This window comes from Schistocerca americana, chromosome X (assembly GCF_021461395.2).
Source record: "Schistocerca americana isolate TAMUIC-IGC-003095 chromosome X, iqSchAmer2.1, whole genome shotgun sequence".
NCBI classification, from domain to species: Eukaryota; Metazoa; Arthropoda; class Insecta; order Orthoptera; family Acrididae; genus Schistocerca; species Schistocerca americana.
The window spans coordinates 427,770,486-427,793,567 of NC_060130.1; the positions used below are offsets into that span (position 1 = coordinate 427,770,486).

The window sequence follows — 23,082 nt, forward strand, 5'->3', positions numbered from 1 at the left end:
CCAAGCATGCCACACATTGTCACAGTCATGCTCAGACAGCTCAAGCAGATGAGAACCTACTCGCAAAAGACAAAGGTCCTGGGTTTGAGTCCCAGTCTGGCATATGGTTTTAGTTTGCCAGGAAGTTTGAAGAACTGAAATGGTAAGTATTTTAAATATGGAATCCGTCAGTTAGCAACATATTATATCCGATCCACTGAAACACACTCCAACAGCCAATAAGCATGTAGTTATGTTCCACTTTGATCATTTTCAGTGCAAAGTGTAATTCCTTTACGCCTGTCCTGTCCTTGTAGATGACTTTTTACAGTGTCTTGTCTTCAATATTTAGACACAGAAACAGGCAATATGTACCAGTAAAAATGAAGCACCAATTGAACTGCAAGTGGTATTTGGGAAAGGTTCTTCATAAATACCGGGTGATCAAAAAGTCAGTATAAATTTGAAAACTGAATAAATCATGGAATAATGTAGATAGAGGGGTACAAATTGACACACATGCTTGGAATGACATGGGGTTTTATTAGAACCAAAAAAATACAAACGTTCAAAAAATGTCCGACAGATGGCGCTTCATCTGATCAGAACAGCAATAATTAGTATAAAAAAGTTAGGCAAATGCGACTTCAGGTAACCCCAAAGCCAATAATCGCATGGACTGAGGTCTGGGGACCTGGCAGGCCAAGCATGACGAAAGTGGCGGCTGCGCACACGATCATAACCAAACGATGCGTGCAAGAGATCTTTCAAGTGTCTAGCAATACTTAGTCTCTTTTTTTTTTTTTGCTCTAATAAAACCCCATGTCATTCCAAGCAAGTGTGTCAATTTTTACCCCTCTATCTACATTATTCCGTGGTTTACTAAGTTTTCAAATTTATACTGACTTTTTAATCACACGGTATATTAAAAAAAGGACAGGAAATTACATGTAAATTGTGACAAACAAAAAGCATCAAACTATGCTGGAAAATCAATAAGAAAGTTAGTTATATGAAACACACATATAAATATTGTTATCAATCTTCAATACAATATGGTGGAAGGCCACAGCTTCTTTTCATATACACAATGCCAGCACAGCATTTAAATGAGACTTAACACTTAAGATCCATGTAAATAACTATGTTGTCAAAACATAATTCACATTATATATTATTAAAAATTAATTCATATCATTGCAACTACATAAGGCCACGGAGACAAATCAGTTTACCTTTGGAACAACTGGGAATGAGAAATTTCAGGAAGGAAGTTGTAATATCAGACGTAAATGTCCTTAACAGCACAGAAAGTTCACAATTCACTCATATTAATATAGAGTCAAATTTTTGCCCCTATAACCTGGAAAAAGGTCACTTTCTAGCAGTCTTAAATCAACCTCTCTTAGTTCATCTTGTCTCACAAGCAAAACATTTTTGGTTTTAGTTTTATTCATTTTCTTTATGTTAATCCCAACTTCTAGTTTCCTCAGCCACTTAGTCTCCAAGTATTCTAGTTCTTTGTCAATATTTTATGATCTCTGCATGTCCTCCTCTTTCCTCCACCCTCCATTCCTATTTCATTGTTTTATTCTGTAAAGTTTTAATACTACATTAATTTTCCTTCCATTTAGATAACTCTAAAACCAGTAATGAAAATTCAACATTATGCACTTCTCATAGTACTGGTAAATGAAACATTGTTATCCAAAACAATTATCTTCAGGAGCAGCAGTTATCTAAGTGTTTTATGCAAATTAATTTCATATCTTGTTGAAATTTTACTACCTATTACATAATAAACATTTGCACAAAATGTGATGATTTGTTAACTACTTCTAACTTACCCTCCTTGGTCAACACTTCAGTAAGTGTGAGGAAAGTCATTGAAACTATCAGATTACATCCATAATTTGTAGATGTTGCAAAACTATTGCAAAAGCTTCTGGCCCAGGTTGGATATATTTCAGAATTTATTGTCCATGGCATAGTACCCATACCTGTAAATCAGGTAACAATTACAAATAGAGCAAATTAAACAGCCTAGTATAGTCTTCAGTGAGTATAAAATACATTCATGTTGTTTATAGTATCAAGTGATGTATTACTACAAAAAAGTAATAAGTTTAGAAAATTTATCTTTAAGACTACAACATATACATCAAAGTGGAGATTTAAAGAAAGAAGGAGTGCGAGGGGTGACAGGAATGTATGGTCTTCAACAGCCTTATGCTACATGCATGTTGGTTTCCACCTTAATTTCATGATGCATTTTTCATTAAGTTGTTCACTGTCCTTCAGACCCCAAGTAAAGCATCTTTCAGTGATGGTTTATCTTTAACAAGCCTCATGTTTTCTCACTAAATATCATACCAATTCATGGTCAAACTGTTAACTAGTAGTTAAAGAATTTGCTTTCATGCATCAGAGTACTACACAAACTAACTGACAATTGTCCAGTAAGCGAGTGGCGAATGGTGAACATCTACCTTCAACATACTAACACATACAGTGGGACAACACTGCTGCAACATCAGACTTTTATAATGCATATACTATTTGTTACTCTATATTAGCTTAGATTAGCTGCTTTTTAAAAAGTATATTCAACTAACAGATTTATTTAGTTTATGATACACAGTACATTATTCCATATGCTTCTTGTAATGGCTTTGTGTACGTGTTAGAAAATATGTTGATAGACTGTCCTACCAAAGTATTTATATATTTTTAATATTCTGTCCACAGAAAGTTAGCTCAGTAGAAAATATTCCCAACAGAACTAGCATCAGTTACAGCATTTTTGAAGGGTAAAAGGTTGAAGTCGATCCCATACTCAGGAAATGAGATTCAGTGTAAGATAGGTGAAATGGGTGGGTGGGGGAGGGATGAAAGGGCAAGGTAGTCCCACACTGCTGTCCTGGCCAAGGTCCTAGTGGACGTGGTTTGCCATTGCCTTTATCTAGTCTGTTACAAGGTGTCAGGTGTGTGTGCATGCATCATGAATAACTATGAAGAGGTAGTTGGATAGTGTGATGTGGTGTTGTGTGTGTGTGTGTGTGTGTGTGTGTGTGTGTGTGTGTGTGTGTGTGTGTTATATCTGAAAGGAACAGAGGTGGTAAAAGCTGTTGCCAGCGCATAGCCTACTCCTCTCCAATTTGACCTCATTTGGCAAAATGATCGCCATCAACAGAGTCACTAAAATAAACAAATGCTAAACTAGTCAGTGAAAGAAAGTCCTTTGTGTGTGGAAAATAATTGATTACTGAACAAAGTGGCAAAATTCACATACATGTAATACAGTGAAAAATGTTGCAGAGAACTCCATCAGAGAAATAGCAAGTGATAAAATATAAATGAAAAACAGTTATCTACCATGAAAAGGATAAATGTGTAAGAGCTGCTAGGAAAGGAAGTGACAAAATTTATGTCCTATTAACAGGTGATTCCATGTTTAAAAGTGTTATTGTGCCAGACAGTAAGATCAATGTTCAACTTTGAATTCAAGCCCATTAGCCAAAGAGACATTTCTAAAAATATACTTTAGTGTGAAAAGGAACATAGCCAGAAATGATAACAAAACTGAAAGAATTGGTAACTAAAAAGGTGATTTTATCTATGTGAAAACAAAACATCCACAGCAGCAGTAAGGAAGAAATACTGAGTGGAACACAAAATCTGATCAGATCAGCAAAATCTGCATAGACAGTTTGCAGTCTGGCAATCAGTGGTATTGTTCACAGAAGATCAGCAAGTGATACTTACCTCAACATACAGATAGTGGCATTAGGGAACAGTGTGATGTTTTGGGGCAATATTGTTTGACCCAAGTAAGTTTTTTAAGTGATAAATGTCTGGGAAAAAAATTGGCCAACACCTCAATAAGTTAGGCTCTATGAACATCTGTGAAAGTTTATAGATTTGTGTGAACTCCTAAAAAGCAGGGGAAACTGATACATCAAGGTAAAAATGCCAAGTTAAAATAAAAAATCTAAATACCAAAGAAAGGACTTGCATCATATCATTATCACAATAAAATGATAGTTAAAAAAAGACTGTATAAAAGTTTTAGATAGTATTAATAATTTCAGGTAGCTAGCAGCTTTCCTAGCAGAAATAAATTCATTGTTGTTGATTCTTCAGTAAGCTATGAAGCAAGCAAAAATTTTAGTTATTTAAATGCAGAGAGAGGGTGAGAGTTGCTCTGTAGAGTTAAGTTATCTGAATACAGTGATTATAGCACTTTGTGGATTTCCTGCATATGCTATTACAAAAGTGTTAAACTTTCAATGTCTCTTGCAAAATTATAAGAAAGAAGGTAAGAAAAAGTCATGATCACAGCAGACTTCAACTTAAACACATTAGTTGAAATCAGTGAAGCCACAAAATTTTGTTTCTTATTTCAGGCATTTTTTTCAAGGTAAACTTTTCTTAAGGTACTAGAGAAAATAATAGATCAATGACCTCCACCAATAATATTATTACAAACTAACAGTTTGCAAATGCAAGTTAGTAATGCTTAGAACTAGGTATTTTGGATCATTCAGCTCTGTTTATTGAGCCGCCAAAGACAGATAAAAAAAAAGCCTTCACAAGTGCATATATCAGGGGAAGTCAAAAAGTAAAGGGACTTTTGAGAAAAGGAATATTTATTCTAATGATAGAAAACTGAAACATACATTTTTTCTACATACCCTCCCTCTACTTCAACATACTTTGTCCAATGTTTCACAAGTTTTTTGATTCCATTGGAAAAAAAAGTATTTTGGTTGTGCCTGTAACCAATTTTTCACTGCATCAATGACTTTTGCATCAGTTGCAAATCTTCTTCTCCTGATTACTTCCTTCAATAGTCCAAACATAAAGAAATCGCTTGGTGCCAGGTCTGGGCTGTATGGCAGGTGTTCCTGCAATTTAAACCCCAACTGTTATCATTTTGGCTGTGTGCTTGGCAGAATGTGGCCAAGTGTTATTTTGCTGCAGGATGACACCTTTTCACAGTTTTCCATGATGTTTGGATCTGAATGCATGTTTCACTTTAGCTCACAACATATCATAATAGTTCTCACTGTTCACAGTTTTGCCTCATGAGGTTAACTGAATAGTGTTAGCATAATTTTACCAACTGATGGTTGACATTTAATTTCTTAACTTCTGGTGATGGTGGTTATTTCCTAACTATGCCTGCAGCCTTACTTTCCGGTTCATTATGATGGACCCGCATTTCATACACAGTAACAATTTGCTGTAAAAATACAGCTCCCTCACAATGAAAGCAGGCCAAATGGTTACGGGATGTCCGTCCTTGCACACACTTTCCAAAAATTTAGCCTGTCGTGCAAGATGGAATACGATGAGCCATGACCAATATGTAAAGTATTGGTGATTTTGTCTACTGTGATTCATCTGTTTTCCACCACCATGCCCTCAGTGACATCCAAATTGTCCTCAGTTTTTGACATCAATGGCATGCCCGGTCATTCCTCATCACATAGAGAAGTTCTCCCTTGTTTGAAGTCCTCTGTCCATTCATAGATATTGCTTCACAATAAAAAGCTGTCACCTTACTGTTCTTGCATCCAGTGGATAATTTCCACGGGTTTAACATCTTCCGCAAACAAAGTGTGAATCACTGCACTCATTTCCTCCTTGGTGCAGATCAGCAATGGAGCTGGCATGTTTCATGGCCTGCTACAATACAATGACTAATGTGGGAATAAGAGTGACACATTGCATAGAATTGCTGCAGACAACAAAACATCAGCTCTGGATAAGAGCAGTGTTACTGAGCCCTATGGCAAGAAATTGCAAAAGTCCCTTTACTTTTTGACTTTCCCTCATATAAAAATGAATTTCGGCAAAGATAATATGGATTTCTTCTGCAGTAAACAAAGTGTTGTATGCTGGCCTGTAGATCACTTAAGTTCAAGCACCACATAAAACTTCTTAAATTGTTTCTTATATATATTCAATTAATCTTGTCCTCCCAGAACTTGGTAAAAGAGAATGTTAGCAGTAAGATTAAGTGGATTACAAAAGGAATAAAAGTCTCTAGAGTCAGAAAGAGAGAGCTCCACAATGAGCTAAAAGCAAGCAGAAATCCTGATTATAAAGCTATACTCAGGAAAGTCATATTGGCTGCCAAAAATGGCATATAATAGCCTACATTCATCCTCCAATAAAGAAATATGAGAAAAATCAGTGTGGTCAGTTATTCAGTCAGAATGAGAAGCCTAAATCAAATATCAAGAGATTCTGAAAATTAGATTTGAAAATAATATAGTAAACCATGTCCCGTTATTTCAGTGAATGCTGTAACATAGTAAGATCAGATGAACATATGACAGCCTACCAAGACAAGGCAATTTTCGTAAGCTTGGAAAACTACCACAACACATCTTTTAAACCATTTAAAAAATAAATACATTAAAATATATAGATAAATAAAATCACCCCAAGAGATATGAAAAATGAAATATTGTCTTAGAAAAACCTTCATCTGAGTTTGATGAAATATTCACATTTTTAATCAAGAGTTTGAATGATATCATTACACCACCTCTGCAATTATTATAACCCAATCCTTTGCACAAGTACATTTTCCAGATGTACTGTATTGTGCAGAGATAAAGCCGTTATTCAAAAGGAATCAACAGAAGATATAGGGAATTACTGTTCCGTCTCAGTTCCCCCAGTGTCCTCTTATGCATTTGAAAGGATTGCAGCAAAACAGATTCAAACATTGCTTACTATAAACGACAAATTTTTAAAACCCAGTTTGGATTACAACTAGGAAAAAGCTCTGTAAATACCATCAATGAGTTTGCTCAAAAAATATGCTCCACATTAGATAAGGACAAAAAGGTCATATGAGTATTCTGTAATAGGCGGAATCAGGGACACTGCTTTACAATGGTTCAAGTCTTACTTGCTAGATAGAAAGTAAACAATTGTAATTTCAAATTCCATCAATTACTCCTGAAACTGGAAAACAATTTTTTGAAGTAGTCCCTCAAGGTTGGATATTGGGTATCTATCTATTCCTCTTCTATATAAATGATGAGCCACTTGCTCCTAATGTTCATTCAATTTTATTTGCTCGTATCTTTTCTAATTGAAAATTATGTGCACCAAAGAATTCCATAAAGTATAAAAATACTTTTGAAAGACTTGATTCTTGTCTCCATTAAAATGGTCTAAAACTATATGGAACTAAATACAAAATAATACAATTTGAAAATTAGTCCTTAGAACAGAGCAAAATAAAAGGAATCACAGAAGCAAACCCTATAAACGTCCTTAGGCCTAAATCTTGATAAAAATTTAAATTGGGAGATAAACAATGACTACTTAGCAAATAAACATAGTACCTTAGCATTTTCAATGTGTATTTTTTCGGGTGACACAAATATAGATACCAGAAAGATAATTCAAAACAGTTACTTTGAGTTGCTGATTCATTATGACAATCTTCCAGGGATATTCAGCAAATGTCACAAGGCTCTTAGCATTATTATGAAAGAAAATACATTGTGAATAATGTGTATCATGTTTACCACCACAAAAAATTAAAAGAACTACCCATTCCCTCCCTTTACATGTATGAGGTGTTGGTTGACTTATACAAAAACAAATGTACACTTGACACTGTTTTCCACCACAACTGCAGCACTCGCTACAGAGAAAATTTTGAATGCCACAAAACATCATTTAAAACTCTACCCAATCACCTCAGAGTACACAGAGTTAAAAATTTACAATAAAATGAAAGCCAGTAATTTACTAAACATAGAGCTTCACTGAAACAATAGCTCTTTACTCACCTGGTGGAAAAGTGCAAATTCTCTGCTGAAGAATTCACTGAAGATAGTTTCACAGTGTGAACAACAGAATAATATATTTTATTCCTTTTGTATACTAAAATCTATAATTATCTGTGTAGCTCATCCACTTACTGCCAAACACTGGCGAGGAAAATTTATTCCACCACCACAATTTGAAATGGCAATTTTAGAGCCAAGTACCACCACACAAGCATACATTGTCAATCTCACTTACAGAGATGTTTCATGAAACATTTTCAGAAAACCTCAATCAGAAAGATCAGATACAAATTCCAAGCCACATTTTCCCAATTAAAAATCCTACAGATACTGTTTAAAAACAATGTTCTAATGAGAATTCTGTAACAGTCTTCCACAATGAATTAGAGAGATTGAATTTTTTGGACTACGATGTTCTTGAGCAACTTGTTTTCCAGATATTGTTAAAGAAAACTTGTTCTAGTCAACTGCTCTACTGTTTTAAAAGAGATATTATTTTGTACTAAGCAAAAATAAGTTCGCTGCTGTAAACAGCATTCTAGATACACTGGGATGTAGTCAAAGAGGCTTCCAGAAAGGTGACTCCACATACCAACTTGCCTCATGAATAGAATATTTAAATTAGAAGTTGACTAAAACTAAATCATCATCCTAGAATGTAACATTTAATTTCACATACTGTTCCACTACTTCACCTTAAGCTAGCAAAATCTTTTATTGTGGACAACTTACACAAAAAAGTTTTTAATTGCTCAGATTCTGTCCAATCCTCTTGCAATAAAAACTGAGACATACCTGGAGCAAAAAACAAAAGGTAGATGCCAAGTGCTGCAACTGCAAGAGCAGAATAACGCGATGGGCACCATCCCACAGCCAGTGTCAGCCCATCATCCACAAGAGTTGATGTCATGTTAGAACATAGCCCCACTAATGCTTCACCTTCAGGATTAACAGGCAGGCATGTTCCATTAGTTGCCACATCAAGATCCCAGTAGCAAAAGCCACATTCAGCTAATTGGTCCACACAAGATGCACATGTCCTGCAGTGGAAAATGGTCAATTTCATATTGTTAAATAATTTTATGTGCATCTATTGACATATAGTCAGCATGGATCCACAAAATATCATTCTTGTGAAACACAAGTTGCTTTTTATTCACAAAGTAATGAGTGCTGTCAACTGTGTCTCTCAAATTGATTCTGTGTTTCTAGATAAGGCACTTGACACTCTTCCTCACAAGTGGGCTTCCAATCAAATTGTATGCCTACAGAGCATAGACACAGTGTGTGACTGAATTTGTGATTTCCTGTCAGAACGGTCACAGTTCACAGTAACTGATGGAAAGTCATTGAATGAAATGGAAGTGATAGCTGGCATTCCAGAGCGAACTGTTACAGGCTGTTCTTAATCTAAACAAACAATTTAGGAGATAATCTGAGCAGTCTTCTTAGACTATTTGCAGATGATGCCGTGATTATAGTTAAGTGAAGTCATCAGAAGATCAAAACCAATTGAAAAATGATTTAGACAAGATATCTGTACGATACGAAAAGTGACAATTGAGTAAGGCATAAAAAGTGAGAGTTCATCCACATAAGCACTACATAGGATCTGTTTAATTTCTGTTAAATTATAAATCACAAAAATTTAAAGCTGTCAGTTCAGTTAAATATGTGAGGATTACAACTGGAATTATCACAGAAAATGTTTTGGGGGAGGTGAAGTGATGACAGTGTTTTATTGGGAGAACACTTAGAAGATGCAGCAGATATACTAAAGAGGCTAGTTATATTAGACTTCTAGAGCATTCTTGGGCAGTATGGGATCCTTATCATATAAGACTGATGGAAGACATCAAAAAAGTTCAAACAAGGGCAGCTCATTTTGTATTACTGCTACAGCAAGATCTTTTCAAGAAATTTCAATCACCAAATTTCTCCTCCAAATGCAAAATTGTTTTGTTGACTCCTATCTACAGAGGGAGAAATTACCATCATAATAAAATAAGAGCTCACATGGAAAGATTTAAGTATTCATTTTTTCCACGTGCTATCTGAGAGCTGAACACTACAGAAATTGTGTTAAAGTGGTCTGATGAACCCTCTACCACGAAAATTTCACTTGTGCAATGTGTAGCCAGAGTTACCCCAAACAAATACTCATGTCTTTCATGCGATGCTCAGTGTCAACAGAAAGTGCCAGTTTGTTTCCCATTACAAATAAAATTATTTTAGCACGGAATTGTGTGTGCCATTTGATAATTGGGTCCAAATTAGTATATTTCAATATTTATTTTGTTGTTGTTGTTGTGGTCTTCAGTCCTGAGACTGGTTTGATGCAGCTCTCCATGCTACTCTATCCTGTGCAAGCTTTTTCATCTCCCAGTACCTACTGCAACCTACATCCTTCTGAATCTGCTTAGTGTATTCATCTCTTGGTCTCCCTCTACGATTTTTACCCTCCACGCTGCCCTCCAATACTAAATTGGTGATCCCTTGATGCCTCAGAACATGTCCTACCAACCGATCCCTTCTTCTGGTCAAGTTGTGCCACAAACTTCTCTTCTCCCCAATCCTATTCAATACTTCCTCATTAGTTATGTGATCTACCCATCTAATCTTCAGCATTCTTCTGTAGCACCACATTTCGAAAGCTTCTATTCTCTTCTTGTCCAAACTATTTATCGTCCATGTTTCACTTCCATACATGGCTACACTCCATACGAATACTTTCAGAAATGACTTCCTGACACTTAAATCAATACTGGATGTTAACAAATTTCTCTTCTTCAGAAACGCTTTCCTTGCCATTGCCAGCCTACATTTTATATCCTCTCTACTTCGACCATCATCAGTTATTTTGCTCCCCAAATAGCAAAACTCCTTTACTACTTTAAGTGCCTCATTTCCTAATCTAATTCCCTCAGCATCACCCGACTTAATTAGACTACATTCCATTATCCTTGTTTTGCTTTTGTTGATGTTCATCTTATATCCTCCTTTCAAGACACTGTCCATTCCATTCAACTGCTCTTCCAAGTCCTTTGCTGTCTCTGACAGAATTACAATGTCATCGGCGAACCTCAAAGTTTTTATTTCTTCTCCATGAATTTTAATACCTACCCCGAATTTTTCTTTTGTTTCCTTTACTGCTTGCTCAATATACAGATTGAACAACATCGGGGAGAGGCTACAACCCTGTCTTACTCCCTTCCCAACCACTGCTTCCCTTTCATGTCCCTCGACTCTTATAACTGCCATCTGGTTTCTGTACAAATTGTAAATAGCCTTTCGCTCCCTGTATTTTACCCCTGCCACCTTTAGAATTTGAAAGAGAGTATTCCAGTCAACATTGTCAAAAGCTTTCTCTAAGTCTACAAATGCTAGAAACGTAGGTTTGCCTTTCCTTAATCTTTCTTCTAAGATAAGTCGTAAGGTCAGTATTGCCTCACGTGTTCCAGTGTGTCTACGGAATCCAAACTGATCTTCCCCGAGGTTGGCTTCTACTAGTTTTTCCATTCGTCTGTAAAGAATTCGTGTTAGTATTTTGCAGCTGTGACTTATTAAGCTGATAGTTCGGTACTTTTCACATCTGTCAACACCTGCTTTCTTCGGGATTGGAATTATTATATTCTTCTTGAAGTCTGAGGGTATTTTATTCATATGTATTAACAAAGACATTAACACACTAAGAGCAACCAGTGCTTCAGCAGTAGCTGAGCAGGTCAGGGTGCTGTTCAGTCATCATTGAAGCACTGGTTATTCTTCATGATCTAATGACCCTGTTAACATTGACTGATGAAATGAATATTACACTAGACTAATTTGGGACTGCTCTATCAAATGGGCAAGGAAAATATGCACAACTGTCTTATTTCAATACCATATTCACTTTCCAATACTGGTTGCAACAGTCACATAATATTTATTGTTTTTGAATAAGGAGCAAAAAATTCTGTAAACAGTCAGCCTTTTAATGATTTTGCAATCTCCTAAAACTTTTTGCCACATGACAGTGCAAAGATTTTTATAGCAGTGGTAAATTCTCCATATAAATAAAGGTTCTCCTACAGCTCACACCTGAAATTTTGTTCTAATTATTTAATGGTGTCATCTTTTTCATTTTTAACCCAAATTATTATGTGAAGTGCTGGGCACACTGGTTAAGCAGGGTAGTCTTTTGGTTCATTAAAAGAGTGTGCACCAAGTGTTTGATGTGCAATGTACTGAACCTGATCCAAATGTGAAAGTTGTTTCTCTGTAAATGCTGCAGACATTCACACACTTGCACATGTGCAAATGCATGTGTTGGTGTTATCAATATAATGAAAAAATGGAGTGTTGATTAATCAAGATAATGTCGAGACTTGCTGATGTTATGGTATGGTTAGTTATGCATCAAAGAAATGGTGTCCTTAATCAAACATTAATTTAAAAACAATAGACAATATGGTGACACTAGAGTTTTATTACAGTTGTGATTTAATATACACTTCTGCAAGCCGAGATGTGTATAACTGGATCTTGTAACTTCTACCTACAGAGGTTTCTTCGTTTTACTTTCCTTTGTCTCTCCATGTTATAATTTCACAATATATGAAAAGGAGAGTTCTTCCAACTACTGGGCATGGATTTTTCTTTGAGGGATATGATCGATTACAGTTACAGAAATGGCAAACTCAGTCACAGATTCAGTATAGAATCTGATAGGGTTTCCATCGAGCCCTGGAGCTTTGTTCAATTTTAATCATTTCAGTGGTTTCTAACCACCACTGAGACTATTATCTATATTACAGATCTCCACAGTGGCCGAGAAATAAGTTGGAGCAATACCCCTAGATATTAATTTGTAAAGAAATATTTGAAAATGGAGTTAAGCATTTCAGATTTTGCATTGCTACCTTCAATTTCAGTTCCTGTCTCATTCACGAGTGACTGGACACTAACTTCGGTCCAACTAACAGCCTCTACGTATGTCCAGAATTTCTTTGGGTTTCGTGAAAGACCATTTGACAGTATTATGCTATGGTAGTCAGTGAAGGCTTCACACATTGCTCTCTTTACAGCCAGACCCATTTCATTCAGCATCTCTCTATCTATAGTCTTATGCTTTTTTTGTTTTTACACCTATTATGCAGTAGTCACTGTTTCATTAGCAGTTTCTTTACAATGATTGTATACAATGGATGGTCTCTCCCATTATGAACTATTCCACTGGGTACATTTATATCCAGTGCATGGTCAACTATTCTTTTGAACTTCAGACATATTTTCTCTACATTCTCCTTTCCTGTGCTGAAAGTTTCAGGTTCCTCATTGAGATATGACGCTACTGCTTTTTTACCTAGTTTATGGCATGTATGTCTCTTTCTACTGGTTTCAGTTGTCGTTTGTACTGTTGTAATCACTGCTGCTTCAACTGCATCATGGTCAGTCATGCCAGTTTCCATGTGAACATCCTCAGTTAGGTCACATGTATTTGTTGCCATTAGATCCAATATATTTCCATCATGAGTGGGGTTCCAAACTGACTGTTCCTGGTAGTTTTCAGAGAAGTTATTTAGTAATGTTTCACACAATGTCTTTTCACATCCACCACTAACAAAACTAATTTTCCCAACTGATTAATGGATAATTAGAGTATACAGCTGTGATTTGGGAAATTTGCTTACAAGCACACTGAGGTTTTCTCTAAAGTTTTCAGTTAGATCAGAAGGCAAGCCTGGTGGGCAATAAAAGGATCCAATTACAATTTTATGCCTGCATCTGATACTGAGTCTTGCCTAACAATCTCATATGCAGCTTCAATTTCTATCTTCATGAAACTGAGTTTCTTGTCCACCACAACTAATAGACCACCTCCACTTCCCATTAGCCTACCCTTTTGATAACCACTTAAATTATACCCAAAAATCTCACTGCTGTCAACTTCAGGTTTTAATTGGCTTTTTGTATCTAGTATTACATGAGCTGCGCATTTTTCAGGAATTCTTCAAACTATGGCACTTTGATGAAAATGCTTTGGCAGTTAATTACTAAAATTTTAATACTCTTGCTTTGGGGGAGGGGACAGGGCATTCTTTTGGATCTTACACTTGCACTTCTGTATCTCCTACAGCTCATTATGTGGAGAGGATGGAGAGTCACCCAATCTAAAAAAATCCTTCTGTGCACCCAACACACAATCTATGTTTCAGCCTTTGATGTGAATTGTACACCAGACTCATTTAGGGTGACCCTAAATTTCTCTACCCAATCGTGCAAGTACAGGAAGTCATAGCCTAGCTTGTCACACAACCTTCGAAGTCTGTGGTGCAGTCCTTCCACTCAACTCAGAACCAGGTAGCCACAATCTGACATGGGGACAATGCTGCAAATTTTGAGCTTTGTTGAAACTCTGTGTGCAAGGTTGATCTTCTCAGCCTTCTCTGCCAGTCGCTGGGATGATCTGAGTGTCCTACTGTGTACACCATCTTGTACCACAACCTTTTACTTATTTCATTTAACTGAAGGTGCCAATGTAACTTCCACTGAGGTAACGAATAAACCTTTTATCTTCCTCTGCAGATAAATTAACTTGTTCTGTAGAAGTCATATTATGTGTACGATTTCGCAAGCACCATGCTTTCAGGTGTATCAAAGTAAAAAAACTAGTTTGCATATGCTGTAGTTACACAATACCGATACCTTCAGAAGGAAGTGTGAAAGTATGTTAGAAAGCAAGTATACATACATGTTTAAATATTTGTGCACATACATGATAATTCAGATTGCACACTACTCCAGTGTTTTCTATAAAAATTTCCACATGTAATTCTTCAAAGCACACTACAGTGTATTATTATTATTATTATTATATTTGACATATTATGAAGTCTGAACACTTACTCAGCTGCAGAACACGGCCCTTCCTGTGCATCAAATGGACTGCTAATGCCTGGTGAGTCTAGTGCCATCAGATGGAAAGAAACACCCAGAATGATGAGAGCCAGTACAACCCCTGCAGAAAGAATTGTGACATTATGTAAGAGATAATACATAATATATATGTACGATAGCTTCATATTTAGGTTCCTGGATGAATCATTATTTCAAGCAATGGAAAGTCCAGCATGAAATAAAAACAATATTATGGAAAGGATAGACTACTCTCTCTCTCTCTCTCTCTCTCTCTCTCTCTCTCTCTCTCTCTCTCTCTCTCCCTCTCTCCTCCCCCCCCCCCCCCCAATCAGATCAACAAAGTTAGACGTTGTCAGGCTTGGCTAGCACTTGGATAGGTGACCATTCACTCTGCTGGCAAGTGGGGTGCACTCAGCCCTTTTGAGGCAAACTGAGGAGCTACTTGATTGAGAAGTAGTTGCTCCAGTCTCGGAAACAGACATACGGTTGGGGGAGTGGTGTGCTGACCACATGCTCCTTCATATCCATATCCATACCCAGTGATGCCTGAGGGCTGAGGATGACACAGTAGCCGGTCGGTTCCATTAGGCCTTCATGGCCTCTTCGGACCGATTTAAGTTCAGTTTTTTGGCTGAAAGCTTAAACGTATAACAGTCTTTTCACTGCGCCTGTCTGTGACTCAATGTCTCCTCTATATGGTGAGTAACAATCTATCCTTCTCAGCTTATTATTTCAGTTACCTAACTACCTAATTTAAAATGTTTTAAATATGCCATCAAGCCTATGGTTGTTTGCAAAGAGTGAGAAACTTTTCGCCAATATTTAAGATACTAGGAACTTTGGTGAATTACCATGAGAATTTGCGCAACATTTCAACTCACAGTTTTAAAACGTGTTGGATATGTTGTAACATTATATCAGATTTGTTTCAGTACAGAAAAAAAGTCATTATGCCAATAATTTCAGTTTTATATAGAAAATACATTTCTTGCCATTTATTTCTCTATTTATTTATTTTACAACCTAGATTTTGCATCATTAGATCTTTGTCTATTGTAACTGACATTTATAATAGTCCAAATATATACAGCAAAGAATTTATGATCATCAAAGAAATAAGTCTCCAGATAAAACTGTGTAAATGTAGAGTGTGTTTTCTGCAGCTTCCATTTTCTGTGGTTTTCCTTAATTGTGGTGACATTTCTCCTATGAAGTATGAACCACAATCTTTGCAGCTGATGTTATAGACACCGCTTTTATTCATTGAGGATTGTGTGCCTTTGTGGTAACACACATTTTTGTCTACTATCTCAGTTGAGTAGTAGAATGTTTCATTTTCTTCAAAATATTTCCTGTTTTGGTAGACTGTCTTCCAACAAATGGAAATACACATTTTTTTGGAAATTGTTTTGGACACTGGTCATGGATGTACCAGTGATTTAGATTCGATTTTTTAGCTTTTTCTTAAGAATACTGTTGATAACAGTGAGCTGGAAACATTTTGTAACATAGCAGCCTAAATCATGGCTGTTCTGCAGTGCTCACTAATGCTCATGATATGATTTACTATTTAAATTTGTTTATTGCTATTTGCATATGCTGATTTGTTGTTAAGTATTACAGAAGGCTGATACTCTGAGAAGGTGGTGGTGGTGGTGGTGGTTGTGGTTAGTGTTTAACGTCCCGTCGACAACGAGGTCATTAGAGACGGAGCGCAAGCTCGGTTTAGGGAAGGATTGGGAAGGAAATCGGCCGTGCCCTTTCAAAGGAACCATCCCGGCATTTGCCTGAAATGATTTAGGGAAATCACGGAAAACCTAAGTCAGGATGGCTGGAGACTGGATTGAACCGTTGTCCTCCCGAATGCGAGTCCAGTGTGCTAACCACTGCGCCACCTCGCTCGGTGATACTCTGAGAAGGAAATAATCATCCCATATTTTTTAGAAACACTCTGGAGCTTGATCTTCACATTTATTTCATAGCTAAAACTGTATGAGGTGCATGCTGTTTGTAACAGTATATACAGAGTGATTCAGCTGCCCTACCAACATCATTTTATGCAACCCATGATGATCTATCTGGTCTTCAAAAACCACTCAAGATTTTCATATTCTCTTGGTTGCTAGGTGCAAACTATTAGCGCTACAGAAAAAAAATGACCAGAACCTTTTCTAGGAAATTTGATGTAGTTAAATTTTGTACTGTGATACATTTCCATTGGAGGCCACAGATTTTGAGTTAGTCAAGAAAACAAAGAGCAAGAGAGGCCTTCAGACATACCTCCATCACCACACTCATCCATCACCAGTCAGAATTTCTAGTATGTTGTTCATGTCACTCTCTCCTATCACTGTACAAAAAACTTTCGATTACATGAACTAGTCCCGATACTTCACTTTTTTTGGTCTCTATTGATTGGGCTATTACACTTCCAGCATAGTCGGCTCTTTCATTAACATTATTGATTTAAACATGCCTGTGTGGGCAATGAAAGAAAAAGAAAGACTACAATGTTATGCTAAAACTAATTACGTAGACAATTCGACTCAAACTTAGCCCTTACAAGAACATTAGTTTCATAGTCAGAAGGCTTGGCGAATACAATGATGTAATCATTTATTTTATGTTGTTAAAATTTACACATACTGTCAATTTTACAATCTGTAAGTCCTTGACTAAGCCCAGTGGCCTAATGAGGCCAGTCAATGAAGACCAAAAAATGTTGAATGTGGGAAATAATTCATGGAGTTGCAAATTTTTGTACAGTGGTAGGAGGGAGTGCCATGATAAATGTCATAGAAATCCACCAGAGGGAGCTAAGTGTGGGAGCACAGGTGTGTCTGAAGGTCACTTTTGTATGTTTTTTCTTGAATAACCCAAAATGTATGGCCTCTAATGAAACACATTAATGTGTTCTAATATCTACTAAGTTTTGCTACCATATGATCATGACAGCCCACAGTGGACCTCTGCGAGTAGCTGCACTGTAATTATAACCACCCCATATTAGAAAAAGAATACAAGCGGGAAACAGCATCTAATACGTAAACTTACAGGTATTTGAGAATTCTCCAATTACAAGAACAGCCAAGTTAAGATTATACTATTCCCTTGTACAACCAGTTGTTACATATGGGTCAGAAATGTGGACAATGACAAAAGCAGATGCGAACAACTAAGTGCATTTGATGGGACAATCCTGCAAAAAATTTATAGGCCTGTGAGAGTAGCGTAGGATTGGAGAGTGAAGTGCAATTATGAAATACAAGAGCTTATGCAAGAGAAAGATACAGTGACATTTATTAAATATGAAGAATATGTTGGTTAGGACATGTGGAGAGGAAGATGTATGACATGATGCCCAAACAAATAATAAAAGGCATACTGAAAGGGTGACAAAGAGCTAGATGGCTGGACTATATGCTTGCTGACCTTACCAAGATGGAGATCTGCGGATGGAAGAGATAAGCAGAGAACAAATGTGGAAGATGGTTGTAGAGGCCAAAGTCCATCAAGGGCTGTAGTACTGAAGAAGGAGACTGGGCGAAAGTTAAAAAAAGGTCAGAGTGTCATTAGAGCTCATCCCATGACCCAGGTGGCTTTAAAATGGACTGACTTAATGTTCTCGGTTAAATCAGTAATATGAAGTATGCAGATTTGAGAATTCTGGTTCCAGTATTTTAATATCCATGTTTCTCGTTCTGTAAAGCCACAACTTAGACAGCCTGGAATGAAAATCATAAGGTGTGCATTTGAAGGTAAAGAAGCATATACAATACCAGAATGTGAGTATTTTTGGCAGTAATAGGTAAAAACCCATTATTCCAAAGTGTATACGAAAAGTGTAAACTAATATTTTCTCATAAGTAACTGGGATTGAATTGTGTGTTACTATATAATAGTTGTATATTACGGTAAAATGGAGTGAATTTTGACCAGTCAGTGCTGCTAAAGAGGAGAATCTTGATTAAAATCAATAATTATGTGAATGAATAATTATTAGTTCCTTTACTGATCACCAAATGCCATGGGTTCAGTCTTTCATATTTTCTTCGACTTTGATTTGTACTAATAAACAATCTGTATTAACTGAAGCCTGTATTCAGACAGCTGGCCAACTGTAACTGTGAAGGAATAGAAAATAATGATTTTTTCATTTTCCATTTTCTCTTTTGCTCATGTGAAGAGCATTTTCAAATTAGGCTACTGCAATATAGCATGTGTTATGATTGAAAAAGAGGACCAGTCTTTCTTTGAGGGAATGAACCAAGAAAACAGAGGAGGCAGAGTCCACAATAATGGTTTGAATGCATTGTTTGAAAACAATGACAGAAATAGAAGGGCATTGCCAACACTCACTTCAGTTGTCATGGTAACTGGGGCAACTGACTTCAGCAACTGTGGATCACTGCTGAAGTGGGGAAGTGATGCATTATAGTAGCCTCAATGACGGCTAAGGTGCAGTGCTCACTCACACCTGATGTTATTTGTTATTTAATATTTAAATTTATTTATTGATATTTAAGTTTGTTTACTCTCATTTGCAGATTGTATTTGCAGATTTGAAATTTGTTGTAAAGGATTACGGAAGTCTGATACTCTGAGGAGCATATAAATATGTAATGTTTATCGTTTACAGGTATTGTTTTGATTGTGTGTAGTTCTTGTTCAGAATCATTAGAAGATACTGAAACTGACAGCAAAACAGTTTTTTCTCCACACAATAATACACTGCCAGACAAAAAGTTAAGCACCCAGAAAGGGAGGAGGAAATGAAATGAAACTTCATGAATTGAGAGGGTATGTGATGTTATTTCAGAGATTACAAAATTGAATCACATTTACATAGAACTTGGTAGTATAAGCTCTGTAATCATTAAGATGCTGCATACTCTCTGTCCCACATGCATGCACTGATCTGGTTAAGAAATGTGTCAAAACTGTTGTATCACCTATGAAGGCTTGGCCTTTAACTGCTGTAACTGGTCCTAGATATCACAGCATTGTAATGGGATCGATGTCCGAAATGGTCCCACACATTGTATTGGGGACAGATGCAGAATCTTGCCAGCTGTGCAAGTATGTCAACATCATGCATGAAGTTCATGGAGACATGTACCATATGTGCCTGAGCATTGTCCCATTGAGAAATGGTGCCTCCATACTGTCACAAGGGAGGTAACACAGGAGGACACATTACTGCCATGATGTACTACAGTGCTGTCAGAGTTCTCTCAATCACTATCAGCTGTGACTGTAAGTCATAGATGGATCTGCACACCATGACACAAAGAGTAACACTGCTCTGCTGCACCTCTCTGAAGCATTGGAAGAATGGGACGTCTCTCCAGGCTGCTGCCATATTTGCTGATAATGGTCATCCTTGAGAGTACAGGAATGTTATTCATCATTTAACACAATGCAATGTCATTCATTAGCAGCCTATGCTTCCTGGTCATGGCACCACTCCAAACACACCAGTTTGTGTTGTGATGGTGTTAACAGCAGCTATGCTTGGGATGGTAATTCCCTACTTCGGCTGCTGCTAGTGTCCAATGCATGTGTGGAATGACACAAAATGATGCAATGAGTCCATTACCTGTTGTTGGATGGCAGTTGCAGATGTGCTCAATACACAGTATGCTGATCCTCCCTTGGATAATCAGACTAGAACCTCGACTACAAGTATGCCTGCCCTCACATTGCCATTCAGTCCAACAATGGGACATTGTCATATCCAAGTGCCCTACAAATGTGGATATTGCACAACTGGACCAGCTGGCCAAATGAAGACCCATAATGAGACTGCTTTCAGTTTGGTCCTGGTAATGCTGTCTCATTCGAGTATGTGGTATCTCTGTATCCTTCACCATGACCACTCAACATCTTATGCTGTTCATACCTGTTGTTTACACTACCAGGCCTGACAACACAGAACACAGACAGCACTGATGTACTCTGTTGTCTGATGTAACTGTCACAGGGAATTGCAGCTCTAATCATTTGCAAACCTGCAGATACTGTTTATTTTAGCCAGTCAGGTTCTACTACAAGACCACAGAATGCTTTGATCATCAAGAAATGGATTAAAAGAGAGCAAAGTGTTATTAATACAGTAAAAATGAATTAATATTTTAAGTGCTAACAAACTGTCACTCACCAGCCTGAGACCACAACGACAAAGGCCTCCGTCCAGAAACCTCTACTAAGTAAAAGCCAATGAATGTACACAGGAAGTTCACACTTGCTGTAGCAGCAGCTAACCAAATTACCAGAGATAGGTCTTTAACTCCAGCCATCTGAATTATACTACCACTGTAATACCTGCAAAAAATAATTAAATGCGATCAAGCATTTCATACATTTTTCCCACTAATTTATGCTATGTACTGAACCAAATTCTTACTAGGTATTTTACTGTCAGCAGCAGCACCACCAGGTAAAAAGTAAAGTAATGCACTGTTAAAAATTGTATTAAATGTCTCTTGCTTTTGCCAGTATATAGACAGCTTATACTGATCTGTGTGAAAGTTACGTGAACACACTGTTTGAAGAATCAGAGAAAAAAACAACTAAGTAGTATAAGAGGAACAGCAGTAGCTTTTTTTCTTTTTAAGTACAGCAGTTGATTTTCTCCTAATAGAGACATACATATGAAGTAATGTCAAAATAATTCTGATAACCATCAGTGTGAGTAGGTTAGCAGTAATCTTAATTTATATATTTTACAGTAGGGGCCTTCAAAGGCTGCTTCTTCCTGTTCACATGTAACTTTATGCATTCCAAATCTCTGGAAATTCTCCTTCATGGTGAGGTTCATGGAGCAAAATATATGAATGGATGGAGTGCCGTTATCTATTTTTATTCACTCCTATCAGCTGTACTGGGTGCTGCATCTCCTGAAGCTAAGATACAGCCAGTCCACCTGTCCTTTTGTGAATATAACATTTTTGAATGTAATATCCATTTTTATACTAATAATTCGATGATCAACAAAAGAAATGTGTGTACTGTTCATGTTACTGTACAGAAGATAGTAGTTTAGACATTAATCCAATTTAATAGAACATATGCTGGCATACCAACTACAAAATAAGATCCACAACGCTAATACATAATACTAAAAGCACAGAATGTAAATGAACCAGTAGAAAAAGATTTTTTACTTATACTGAAATTTTTCACCATGTGCTTCCCTAGTGATATTATGTACTCTATTTTTTCTTCTCTTGCTCTCATTCATTGTGCTCCACAAATATTGTTACACATACTTTATTCCATTACCTAAGAGCAGACATTTTTCATTCAGCTTATCACCAGAAAAGGTACTTACATCACAGTGTTGATGCCCGACAGCTGTTGGAATGCTTGCAGGGCGCATCCCAAAATTAATGCATGGCGTGTGTGACTTGTTCTCAGGATTTTCACAAAAGCTGATTGCCCTGAACCTGCTTGTTTTGCTTGCTGGAGTTCTTCATCTTCAAGACATGAAGCCCTGATCAGCTCAAGTTCATCAGACGCAACTGCCCTGTCTCCTCGGATAGAACTCAGAACTTTCAGAGCATCATCGTACCTAACATACATATAAGAGTGTTATTCCCACAAAAGCATGTAATTTTTATATGCTGAAATAGATGTATCACACAAGAAGCGCAATACTCACGCTTTGTAGATTCTGCAAAACTATACTGACAAAATATGGTCAATGAGTCCGAATTCATGATAATTTGAACTGCCAGTGAAAATTAACTTAAACATTTACAATTAAGAAATATGTCTTTGTTTAGATAGTATGTCTATAAAATAAGGTCAGTGTATTTAGCAACAGCACACACTGTGTTTATGCACTTAACACTTGGTATTGAATGTAATTTTTGATTTTTTTTCCTTTTTCCAATGTGTAAGATAAAATGAATTTGTTAAATGACAATTTATATGAGACAGTAAGACTGAAGCAAAAGTTAGGTACCCCAAATCATTGCACTGGTGAAGAGACTATGTTCTGCCTCAAACTTCTTTATCACCATAAGGTGGCTGTGTGTCTACTGTACAATAATTTCCTCCTAATAGTCCTCTTGCCCCTCCCCCTATTCCACAATCCTTATAGTGGTAAGAGGACACAGATAAAATATGGGCTGTTATGTATTAGGTAGTCCATACTGCAAATCCATGGACTACATTTTTATTTTCAGAGTAATCACAAAGATATTTATAATTAAAATATGGCAAATGTTTATTATTTCGAATTTCTTACTGTTTCAGAAGTGGTTCTGTTACAGCAGTAATTTAATTGCCTTTTCCTCTCATTTTTTTTATTTTCATCAGTTTCTGCCACTTCATTTGAAATAATAGTAAAAAAATCAGAGTGATGAATGCTATC

General features: G+C 36.7%; 1 protein-coding gene across 2 annotated transcripts in view; it reads right to left on the reverse strand.

The window, feature by feature from the left end:
• The window catches only part of LOC124555614 (proton myo-inositol cotransporter-like), a 522,342-nt gene that overhangs the window by 14,994 nt on the left and 484,266 nt on the right, over window positions 1-23,082 (reverse strand). For both annotated transcript variants that reach the window (XR_006968572.1, XM_047129583.1), the window contains exons 6-10: window positions 22,036-22,275; window positions 20,863-21,026; window positions 14,691-14,802; window positions 8,598-8,842; window positions 1,827-1,979 (exon numbers count right to left, since the gene is read on the reverse strand). Coding sequence is in view for 1 of the 2 variants with exons in the window: in XM_047129583.1 (XP_046985539.1) it covers window positions 1,827-1,979; window positions 8,598-8,842; window positions 14,691-14,802; window positions 20,863-21,026; window positions 22,036-22,275 (914 nt within the window). In the remaining variant the exon portion in view is untranslated. The remainder of the gene's footprint in view (window positions 1-1,826; window positions 1,980-8,597; window positions 8,843-14,690; window positions 14,803-20,862; window positions 21,027-22,035; window positions 22,276-23,082) is intronic.